General features: G+C 43.5%; 1 protein-coding gene and 1 long non-coding RNA gene across 6 annotated transcripts in view; one reads left to right on the top strand and one right to left on the bottom strand.

Moving 5' to 3' along the window:
- TSPAN15 (tetraspanin 15) overlaps window positions 1-1,031 on the bottom strand; it is a 193,236-nt gene extending 192,205 nt beyond the window's left edge. For 4 of the 5 annotated variants that reach the window (XM_085899581.1, XM_085899576.1, XM_085899578.1 and 1 more), the window contains exon 1: window positions 795-948. In XM_085899581.1, the coding sequence (XP_085755707.1) occupies window positions 795-893 (99 nt within the window). In that variant the 5' untranslated portion in view covers window positions 894-948. Of the gene's footprint in view, window positions 1-794 lie in introns of all 5 variants that reach the window. The other variant, XM_085899577.1, reaches the window with a different exon arrangement.
- LOC147019243 (uncharacterized) overlaps window positions 906-12,391 on the top strand; it is a 56,147-nt gene continuing 44,661 nt past the window's right edge. The window contains exons 1-2 of the long non-coding RNA XR_015062699.1: window positions 906-1,033; window positions 2,662-2,911. This is a non-coding gene — a long non-coding RNA (uncharacterized LOC147019243). The remainder of the gene's footprint in view (window positions 1,034-2,661; window positions 2,912-12,391) is intronic.

The following is a 12,391-nucleotide window of genomic DNA, read 5'->3' as shown; positions in this document are numbered from 1 at the left end:
GCGGCTGGCAAATCGCTTCACCGATGACGTCACGTGCATTTTATTTTTTTTTGCACCATGAGTAGTCGATCATAACCTGACGAGAATCGAATCGATAGCACTTGCGGTTTCGGAGAAGACGATTGTTGAAGTTTTCGGTTAAATCCAAGCCGGTTGCCATGGCGATTGCAAAATCAAAACTCGGAAACAATATGCATCAGTTCCCATTCGCCCCCGACATTCCTGTGACGTTTCAACTTGATCGGAGCAGCTGTGTCGACACTCCAGCTTCCACAAAAATTTGGCGGAAAGAATAATAATATACCACCAATAACAATAGGAGACCAAGCATTTGTATGCTTGGTAACATTAAAAAAAAAATGTAATCTGAATCACAAACATGAACAAATAAGATAGAGGAGAAGAAGAAGAAGAAGTAGCAAAAGAAGAAGAAGAAGAAGAGCAATGAGGCCATCCTTTTTCTGTTCAAAGCCGGAAGTGACCATATTCCACCGTCACTGTGCTTTGAGAGTACAAGCAGCGCCTGAAACATGACAGGGCGATGCGAAAGCTGCTTTCTGGACAAAAACAATAAAATAAAATCGAAAAGCATTACAATTAAATGTGACGAGAAACAGCAAAAGCAGGTTTAAACAGAGCTGACAAAAATATTCTCATTATTACAGGAAAAGCGAAACAGATTTGTAAAAAGTGTGGTACGGACACGGACAAATGGGACACGGATGTCGGCCCGTGGAATATGTCATTTAAACATGTGCCGCCGTCAACGAAGGACCCGCGGTTGGAGTACGTACCCAGAACACGGCCACGTACGTCACGAACAAGAGCTTCAGTATGAAGTACAAGCTGCACTCCCAAACGCCACAGCACCCATATCTCTGGCGGCCCCCCATCGCAGGCCTTGCCTAGGCCCGGCCGCCTTGCCTTCCGGATCGTGTCCCGTCGTTCGCCACCGGGGAAGAGCGGCGCAAATAGCGTTCGGAAGGACAAACGATAAACAAATGCAGGAAGAGGCGGATCCGTGGTACTTGAGGTATGGTGATTAATGTCCATCAAGTACGTACATTCGCGGTAATCGTTAACATGTCATTTGTGTAATACGATTCCCCGCTCGAGCGCGCGCACCGTGCCACAGGTGGCACTTTGGCGAGATCGATGACTCGGAAGGAATAGCTGACTGATCGATTTCGGATCGAACAAGAAAGAATTTGTTCCGTGGAATGGGGGGGGGGGGGGGGGAACAACTGATGGATTAATAAATAAGTTCGTCTATTTTTTACGTACGCAAAATCAGGTGGAAAATGTGACCCCACGTGACATTGATCATCTATAATTCCAGCAGAGTGTGTGTGTGTGTGTGTGTGTGTGTGTGTGTGTGTGTGTGTGTGTGTGTGTGTGTGTGTGTGTGTGTGTGTGTGTGTGTGTGTGTGTGTGTGTGTGTGTGTGTGTCCGCTGTTTCTCGACAACCTCTGGTCCGATCTAATTGAAACTTGCCAGGTATATTGCTGGGGACCTGAGTATGTGCCTTTTCAAGGTTTGATATTAATCGGACAAGTGCTTCCCAAGTTATGGCCATTTATTTACCAAACCAATGACAGGACATGGCGCTATGACGTCACAATTAATTTCTTTTTGCACGTACGGCCATGTACGAGTCAATCTATAATTCCAGCAATCTCTGTGTGTCTGTTTGTCTGTGACCACTGTTTCTTGACAACCACTGTCCCGATCTAATTGAAACTTCCCAGGTATATTGCTGGGGCCCTGTGGATGTGCCTTTTCAAGGTTTGATATTAATCGGACAAGTGCTTCCCAAGTTATGTAAGCCTGGTGTTGGCGCAGTAGTTAGGACAGCGGCTTGGGATCCAAAAGGTCCTGAGTTCAAGCCCCGTTGGGCCACTGAATTAATACACCAGGGGGTTGACTCAGCCTGTCATCCTTCCGAGGTCGGCGAAATGAGTACCAGTGTACTGGGCCGGTGTATACCCCGGGTAAAAAAGGTATACCATATCCCTGTGTCGTAAGAGGCGACCAGGGTTGCGTCAGGAAGGGAATCCGGCGTAAAACATGTGCCAAATCACTATGTGGATCATATGGATGATCCGCTGTGGCGACCCCTATCGGGAGCAGCCGAAAGAAGAAGAAGAAGAAGTGCTTCCCAAGTTATGGCCATTTATTTACCAACCAATGACATGACACGTTGCTGCGGCCATTTATTTACCAACCAATGACATGACACGTTGCTGCGTTGGCCGGTGTGCGGCCGGCCGATGATGACGTCACGGGCCGTGCCGGTTACATGGCAGCGAATGTCATGGCAAGCAAAGACAGGGAGGTAAACTTGATTTTAATTTGGATTTTAATTAACTCTGTGTGTGGAAGTATGGTTGTCGCGAGAATGCGAGAGCGAAAGAACGGCCTGTGTGGTTGTCGTTTCTGGCTCGAGGTTTGAAAGTTTTTATTTATTTTTATTTTTTTGCATGTACGGGCATGCACTAGTTCCCCTTAATTAAGCAACATTATTTTTATGTAATATATGTATGTATCATTTATTTGAAACACACCCTTTCCCTTTCCCTTTCCCTTTCCCTTTCCCTTTCCCTTTCCCTTTCCCTTTCCCTTTCCCTTCCCCATCGTTAAACAATGTATGTGTGTCCGCAGGGCTGCAACACAGTAACATGGGTTCCCCTTACAAGGAACTATGATGCAGGAGGCCATTAGGATGAGCAAAGCCTGCACTCTTATTACCAACCGATGGTTGTTTGTCCGTGCTCTATCTTTGAAATGTTGAGCTTCAAGCAAGGAAGCAGCACGTACCATTTTAAACGTCTTTGGTATTTAAAAGACTCAGAACGTATTATATCCTCAAACCAAATGCTCACACCACCGAGGCTGGTTCAGACATGCCCAGGTATGTATGCATCCCTCCTTGGCATACTTGGTGCCAATTGTTGAGAATTTTTGTTTTTTTGCAGTTCCCCCTGCTTTTGACGCTTGGAATGTGGTTGGAAATGCACCACCCACGTGTGATGCATGAGAAACATATCACACCTTCAGCTTCAAAATGTTTGAGGGTTTTGATAAAGCATTCAAGGCACGCACTGAACACAGAGCCCTCGATTAGAGTACCGAACTCGAGATCTTAAAGATGGTTTGTTTGTTTTTTTCTATTCATGTATACAAAGTCGAAGCTGATGAATCTCAGAACACAGAGCATAAAAGGTGGGAGACACACCAAAGCAGGGTAAGGGAACACAACATTAGGACACTTCGAAGAATAATGGGCAAGGGGAATAATGAGAGAGTAACAGAAGTGGAAGGAAGATCCAGGGGATGAACAAGGTCAAATACAAGTTATGGGCCGAAAGAACAGGAAGGGAAAACTGGGTAAGAAAAAGCAATGGAGCAAAGGTGGGTGGGAAAGATGTGACGCCCAAAGGGGACGGAACTCGAGTAGTCCATCATACTACAGATGAAATGCCTGTAGGTTGTTCGAAGTTTGGATTTGCCAAGGAAAGACTTGGCACGATGGAGGATGCCCAGATAGCTGCTAACTTTGAAAGCCAACTCTGACATATGGTTTTCCCAAGAGAGATAGTAGCTGATGATGAGATCCGAACGTTTGAGGGACTCGACTCCTTTAAGGATGGTCAAGGAGTAGATGTCAAGGTTCACCACATGGTCTTTTCAGAGGGACAGAGTGAGATGAGATTTGCCAGTTTTGAAAATTATTCCAAGTTTTAGACCAGATCCTGATTCTATCAAACCCGACAGAAAGGGAAGAGGCTGCTGCCCGCCTATCTCAAGGATGAGGGAAGGAGTCATTCGTGAAAAGATAAGGAGGATTTTGTGGGGAATCGTAAAGATCGGTGAAGAATATGAGGAACAGGCACTGCCTGGGGCGCTCCAGCCTCGACAACAGGAGATGACAGGATCCCATTGACGATGAGAGTTGAGAAAGCGAGCAAGGCATGAGAGAAGGTGGCCTTGGATTCTGTAGGCTGAGAGTATCAGACTGTGTCAAATGCTCCAGATGTGTCCAAAAAAACGGCCCCAATTTCCTGTCTGGGATTTAGGGTCTCTATCCATCATTGGGAGAGCAGAACCAACATGGCTGCTGTGGAGTGACCAAATCAGAAACGAAAACAAGAAAAAGAGCAATCAGAGATTGCAGACCCTCACCAGGACTTCTTTTGAGTGGTGTATTTTTTATGGGTTTTAGGGTAAATCAAATATGGCTGCCAACCATGAGACCTATGATATCATTTGTGCGAAGCTTTTGTTCCTCATGGGCAGGCGGTCATAAGTGTAAAGTTTCACTTCGATTTGTTCAACCACTTCAGAGAAGAAGATTTTTGAAGGTTTTTTTTTTTAACAATATGGCTGCCGAATCACGTGACCAATGGCGTAATGATTTTTTTTTTTTTCTGTGGACCGTTTTGTCCATAGATGACCCTCAAAAATTTTCATACTGATCGGATGTGGCATTCCACATATGCAATTATGATGTCATTAAAAAAAATCAAACTCATTGAGGTTGTTAGCTAAGGTGAGGGCTTGTGGAGTGGCTGGTCAGGTAGCTAATTGGATTGCAAACTAGCTCAGTGATAGGAAACAAAGAGTGGCTGTGAGTGGGAGGATGTAAGTAGTGGGGTACCTCAAGGATCAGTACTCGGACCATTACTGTTCATTATTTACATCAATTATTTGTATAGTGGAGTGAAGAGTAGGTTTTTCAAAGTTGTAGATGACACAAAGCTTGGAGGTGAGGTAGATAGCTGAGGGGGTGGTGATCAGATTCAGGAAAGTATTGATACTTGCATAGATTGGGCAAAAGATTGCCAGATGTAATTTAACCTGAGCAAGTGTAAGGTGTTGGGGATGGGAAAAAAAACAATGAAAATAGAGATTACATGATGCAAGGAGCAATTTTGGAGCATGTCACACAGGAGAAGGATCTGGGGGTGGTAATAGATATGAGAGGTAAGCAGGCAGCACAGTGCCAGGCAGCTATAGGTAGAGCAAATAGGGTTTTAGGCTGTATAAGGAGGGGGATCATTTATCAATCAAAAGAGGTGGTGTTAACGTTGTACAGGAATCTAGTGAGGGCCAAATCTAGAATATTGTGTGCAGTTTTGGTCACCACAATTCAGGAAGGACATAGATGCCATGGAGAGGGTTCAGCGCAGGGTACGAGATCGATTCCGGGTCTAGCTCGACTCAGCTATGAGGAGCGGCTGAAGGAGACGGGGCTTTATACACTAGAAAGGAGGTGGTTACGATGAGATATGATAGAGATGTTTAAGATAATGAAAGGTAGAGATAAAATTTGTGAAGATTAATTACTCAAGAGGAGACAGTGATTGGACCAGAGGCCATAGCTTGAGAGTAAAGAAGAGGGGAGTTAAGATGGTAATAAGGCAGGGGACTTTCACTCAGAGAGTAGTTAATGCATGGAATGGCCTCCCTGGAAAGGTAGTGGCAGCAGAGACAGGAGATAAGTTTAAATTAGAATTAGATAGGTTGCTGGAAGTTATGGAGATAAAGGGGTGTGGGGATGTTAACAGGACTTTTAGGTAGTTAAGCATTGATGGGTGATTGTGTGCATGTGTACAGAGTGCTGTTGGTGGGGGTCTCGTAAAAGGGTGATGTGTGGTTGATGTTGTATGTTTTTAACCAAGACCGTGCCCCCTCCCCTGAGGGAAAGAAGCAAAAGAAAAAAAAAATACAAAAACTTTAAAAATCAAAATTAAAAGTTAAATTTTTTTTTAATTAATTCTTGAAAAAAATTTTTTTTTCTTGGATCTTGTGTAGATAAATTAGTATGGTGTTCGCACAGGCATGATGGGCTGAATGGCCTCCACCTGTGTTCGATTTCCTTGTAATTCCTTTTATTCCCCATGAGGAGTACTTGCAATGTGCCAAGTTTCAATATTTTCCTTGGTGCGGTTTCAGAGATACAGAGGTCCAAAGTTTTTCCATTTTTCCAATATGGCTGCCACACGCCGTGACCAATGACGTCATAATTATCAATAAAACATTCTACATGAGTAGTCGCACCAATGGTGAAAATTTCGTCTCAATCCGACAAGCGGTTGCGGAGAAAAACACGAAAGTTCTGTGCGGACAAACAAACAGACAAATGAAAAATCGTGCTTATCACGACACTTGGCGAATTAGTTAACCTTTCCGTATGGTGGTCCTAGCTGTAATGTCATGGAATGTGTGGTGTTTATTTGTTCGTACATTAAGAAAATGACACGACATCACAGATAACAATTATCAGGTGCGCGTTGTCATGGTAACAGCAGCAGATGGAAAATTTTCACAACTCATTTAAAGCCACCATGTGACATTCAACAACTTATCATCTGTGCTTGTTGCCTTCATTCTGATCGTAGAAAATATTCGAAAATACCTAGGAACATTGCTTTTCATCCAGCTTTACGATCCCATTATCAGGTTTGAAATATGTTGTAAAACAAAAATATGTATTTTATATGTGTGTTTTTCATGTTTTGGGTGACCCTGACCTTGACCTTGGGTCCATTTCAATCAAACTTTGTACACATGTTAATATTACATGCATAAATAGACAGTATAACTTTCAATATAATAAGTGCAAAACTGTTTGAGAAATAGCCATGTGTAATTCACAAAATTCCCCATTGGTTTATAATGGGCGATAATATAAAGTGATGCAGAATCCAGATCCTGATCTTGAACATCACCAAAAGTGACACATCTTTTTGCACTGGGGATTTCTATCACCTGTTAAAATTTCATCCAAATCGGTTAAGAATTGTGACCTGTAGAACGAATATAATTTTTTTTAAATCACGCCAATAGCTAAAACCTTTGACGTCATATGCTTGTGAAAACTGTCCATAATTTGTACTAACATGCAATTTAAAACATTTAGATATTCCATTGAAGTTTGTTTTGGCGTCAACAGGAAGTCGCTATGACTTCCGGTTACTGAGTTATGTTCAAAAGCTTGTTTTCACCTTTTTTTTTGACGTAACGTCGTGACGTTAAGTGCGTTTATGACGTGATTTGATCCCAGACTATTTCAGCAAGATTGGCTATCACGTGTTAAAATTTGAGAACGATTGCTTCAGTAGTTTTGGCTGCACACGAGCGTAAATATTTTTTAAAAATGACGTCAATAGGCAAAATTTGACGTCATACGCTTGCGAAAACTATGAGTAATTTGTAATAAGATGCATTTAGTCATCATTTGGATATTTGAATGAAGTTTAATTTGGCGTCAACCGGAAGGCGCTACGACTTTCGGTCACTGAGTTATGTCCAAAAATGTGTTTTCACGTTGTGTGACGTCACGTGACGTTTAGTCTGATTAAGACGGGGTTTGGACGCGGACCGTCTCAAGTGGATTGCCTATCAGGTGTAAAAATTTAAGAACGACTGGTCCTGCCGTTTGGGCTGGAGACGACCGGACAAACAAACAAGCAGTCATAGACTGGTACTTACGAAATCGTCAACTTGACCTCTGACCTTGTCTAATAAAAGCTGTCTCCAGAGAAGGTAGCGACGCAAACCAGAAGTTTCTACGAAGATTCTGTATCAAACCATCAAAAATCGTAGCGTCGACCGAAGCAAAAATCTTCATTTCTCCACGCAATTATTTAATATTATTTTATCAAAGTCACAAAACCGTAATATTCGGCCATCCACTAACAATCTTTACATAATCTGACGGCTTAGCGAGTCAGGCATGCGACGATAACCTTTATTGGGATAAAAAAATGACTTTTAAACACCATCTTTATCGAAAACACCGTCAGCACGCACACGGAAAACCTTTACGTGACTCAACGACGCCTCTGCTCGAGCGCGCTGCACCACGTGACGAGCTGTGACGCGGCGAGTGAAATATTTTTTATAAATCTTAAAACGTCTCCAAAACATCCGATTTTTACCATAATTTCGACAATCGAGTTTTAAGCGTCCTAAGCGATTGCAAAAACGGAAGACAAAATTAAAATCGAAGTTAAAACGAACTCGTAATGTCGACCGAAGCAAAAATACTCCATTTCTCCACATGAATTTACGGAATTATGTTTGACCTCACTGTGACCTTGACCTTTGACCGATTTTGACCAAAATCTAATCAGCGCGAGCCATCACCCTCCTGAATCACGTGGTGTAATTTGACATTGGTAGGTTCTTCCGTTCTCGAGTTATCCTGCCTACAAACAAACGCACAAACACACACACAAACAAACACACAAACAAACAAACAAACAAACAGAGGACGAAAGTCATCAATATACTTACGAAATCTTTAGATTTCGTAAGTAACAAACAAACCAACAAACGGAACAGACCAACACACTTGACAAAATCGAAGATTTCGCCAAGTAACAAACGGACCCAAATGCAATACCCTCTCCTTTGCTGTGGGTAATGATGGTCTGAGATAAGGCTATTGGAAAAAAAAATGGATGTCTATTTCAATGATGGAAACCATGACTTTACTTTTAATTGGAAGTAAGCTGATGGTCCTGTCATCAAGAGTCTATTTTTGTACTTTTATTGAATATTGCAGTGGTGCTGGCTGACTTAAAATTAGATTGAAAGTGACGAAGAGCAAATGATCGGATGAACAGAAAGGAAAGAGAAAACTCAAAATCAGTCGAGCAGGATTTCAAGACACAGATGATGATGCCTTCCAAACCGATCACTAAATTTTCACCAAGGGTTGACAGCCAGAAACTTCTCCACATTTTCAGGTGAAAATGACAAAGTGTCCAGGAGCAGTCAGGTGTGAGTAGGTTCAGGAGGAACAATGAGTGAGTGGTTATGGTTCGTAAGATTTGAGAATTCAAATTGAGATTTTTATCCACGAGAATTCAAATTGTCATAAATTCTAAGTTTATCTTTTGCCTGTTTCATTCCTGCATTAATTGTTGCATCAATCACCTCCACTGGGTTAGTCATTTGGCTACATTACACTTAATAATTATCATTGAAATTGCCACTGTTATTGCTGCAATAGGGTTGCAACGTTCCTGGTTCTTCAGACTGGGCTCGTGGCAATAGCAGCCTTTGCTATTCATGAGTTTTTCCATACATTTTGGGAAAATGCTTTAATTTTTGAAATGTCATGCTCGAATTTGTATACATGACAGTGTGTTGTGTGGTTCAGTTTGATAATGTTGCTGCAGTCATATCCTGGAGAACTCCTCATCAGCCACTTGTACATCAAGTGGCTGCAGCGACCATATCCCATTCGGATCTGATTAAGGGCCTTCCATATTTGCCAAGACAGGTCAAAACCAGGTGGCTTCACTGTTGGATCAGATATAAGGTGTTTGTTGTGGATGGTGATTTCACCCCCATACTTTCCTCCAGGCTACGACACTGTCATGTCCTGCAAGGACTTTGGCACATGTCCAATAAGGTTTTTGGGAGACCAGATGGCGAGTTGAATATTAATTAAGTCACTATGGATAGGGAGATCAGCTGTTGGGTTAAAATGACCATTCTGGGACACTTTAACTTTGACCCCCCCAACCCTTCATTGATGATGTAATAATATAACCTTCACAACTACATAACCATGTATTGAAGTCTTGTTACTTGGCCAAAAATTTTTTTTTTGATCACCTCCGTTTGTTTCTTTGTTTGTTGGTTTGTTGGTTTGTCTGTCCGCTCACCTCCAGCCCAAACCGCTCAACCCGCCATTCTTAAATTTTCAGAGATTAATGTCACCGACCCTGTGACGGTCACGCATTGAAGTTTCATAAAATTTGATCGACCAAAAAGGTCTACATAGGCGAAAGGGCCAATTGGAGCCATATTTTCTAAAATCCTCAAATTTCATTCAATTGATTTGAAATTTGAACAGGATTTGCATGTCAGGTCAATGAATTCAACTACCTATTACTTTTGAGGTTAACTTAGTTCAAAAGGTCAACATAGGCCATAAGGTCAACCCAACTTCGGCCATATTTTGAAGAGCATTTTTTTTTAAAGAGCATTCGCATTTCAGCTTTCTGAATTCAATCGCCAATTATTTTGAGGTCCACATCAGTCAAAAGGTCAACATAGGTCGGATTTCTTAAATTGTCACTTTTCATCCAATTGACTTGAAATTTGATCATGATTTTCATATAAGCTCACTGACTACAATCACCAATAATATATACAATATTTTGGTTCGGATCTAGTTGATCAATGGGATACAAAACGTTAACTGTTCAACCTGGCAGAGGTATGCACTCCACCTAGTGCCGTTCTACCTTGTGCTGTTTTGCCAAGTGTCACTCTATGAATGATTTTTCATTTACTTATTCATAGTTATAAACCATGTAGCCATTTGAAATAACAAGTCAGGATTTTTTGGGGTTTTTACAAATGGAAAAAAGGAAACGAAGCCTGCAGTCAAAAAACATCTTCAACATATCCCCCAATAGATATGTATATATATATATATATATATATATATATATATATATATATATATATATATATATATATATATATATATATATATATATATATATATATATATATATATATATATATATATAGTGTTGCGGTTGAGGAATTTCGCAAACCACCATTCATGTCCCGTAGGTGAGATATCTCTGTAAGTACATGTGTAGTTAGCCCCAAACCCGTTGTTTAGAGGGAATAAATGTGATTCATTCGGCCTGCGACCCTTTAAGATAGCCGTTTTTCTGTTCTATCTTTATTTTGAACCAACCACGTCTCAACCGCCATCACACAACAACCACCAACCGCAACGCCGCTTCACAACAACAACAACGCCAACAGCCACGACCTTTACCTTCACAGCTCGCTCCCGCAAACATCGCATCACCGCCATTCCAAGCGTCACCGTGGCCAGGGACCGCCACTTTAGACCCTCCACCACCTTCGCCTCTCCTTCTGCGGCCATTCCCGCACCGCTTGTGGGCACCGAGCATCAGGCTGTCCTGGACTCGTACAGGGCGCGCGCCGAGCCGCGGGTACAAAGTGCGGCCTTTCCGAGGAGAAGTCGGATCAGGAATGATACACGCCCACTTCTGATCCGTCCAATCAGCAAGCACGGGGCGGTTTGGCCCCGCCTCCAGGCGCGTCAGAGTAGAATCGATATATGCGAATTTGAGGATCGGGGGAGATTCACGCCCCTTTTTCTCCGTCCAATGGGCGAGCGTGGCTCCACCCCCGAGCTCGTTCTGATCCAGAAATTTGCATATGGGATCTCTTACACCACTATAAAGTGCCGAGCGCGGGGCGAATTCAGTCAGTTTTTTTTCGGTCAAGGCGAGTTGGAGAAGAGTTGGCAGTTTGAGTTGGAGAAGGGTTGGAGGCAGTCGGCTGGAGAGTTTTTCGGTCAAGGGAGTTGGAGAAGAGTCAAGGCGAGTTGGAGAAGTGTGGCAGCAGCAGTCAAGTCAGGTCTGGAGGAGAGTCAGTCTGTCGGAGGTCGGAGTCTGTCGGGGTTCGGAGTCTGTCGGGGAGCTGCAGAGAGGGGAAGCCGGGAGCGCGGTCGAGGTCGCAGTGGAGTCGCTCGTCGTGGGACCCAAGCAAGCCAGCTATCCTCTTTCCCCAGAGCATCAACAATTCCCCCCTTTTTCCCCCCCACGCTGAGATAGTGCGAAAAGGGGGCCCCGTTCCCACCCCACTCCAAGCAGTGCCAACGAAACCCGCGAAGGAGCGCGGAGTCGGGGCACCGCCGCCACATTTGCGGCTCATCACAAGACACGGGTAGGCTCCACCCGGTCTCGCGGCCCACAGGCCCCGTCTGTCCCCTTGTCGTTGAGGGTGGCCCTTTTCTTTTGCTTTTGAGTAAATGTGTTGGCGGCGCCGTCTGTAAAGTAAAACTCTGTAAGTGTTGCCGTGTGCTCACGTAGTCGGTAGTAGATCTGCATTGTTGTGTTTTTGTAACATCTGTTTTTGATGCATAATTGTTATAATTGTATATGTGTGCTTTCCGTGTGCCGCGGAATAAATGTGCATTATGTTGAACTGTTTTTCCCGTTTCGCTTCGTCTTTTCTTTAATTGAATCTCCATCTTGCTTCACGTAAAGGGTTGGTAGTGGGCTTAATACGCCCGATAATTAATCGGAACCGTCGAGGCCGACGTTAACACCGCTCGGTTATCCCGATAGTACGGAACGGTCGCTTAAGTGGCCCGTGTCCGGAGTCGACCTGCGGCGAGGTGCGATCGCCCGGTCTACCCTCCGTGTGGGTGCTTAGGTAGGTCGAATTTGGCGAACAACCCTATCCCACGCGGGGGGCCGATTGGCACGATCGTGGTGAGGCCGAAAGGCCCACCCGTGACTAGTTCCCGGCGTTAGTCCGAGAGGGTCATGACAGAATTGTCCGTCCGGTGGGCAACGTGCCGCGATTCGAGTTA

The sequence above is a fragment of the Eptatretus burgeri genome, chromosome 10 (assembly GCF_056783735.1).
Source record: "Eptatretus burgeri isolate ZD-2024b chromosome 10, Ebu_testis_v1, whole genome shotgun sequence".
Classification (NCBI taxonomy): domain Eukaryota; kingdom Metazoa; phylum Chordata; class Myxini; order Myxiniformes; family Myxinidae; genus Eptatretus; species Eptatretus burgeri.
The sequence above is the reverse complement of the archived record's forward strand: the minus strand, read 5'-3'. Positions and strand labels throughout refer to the sequence as shown.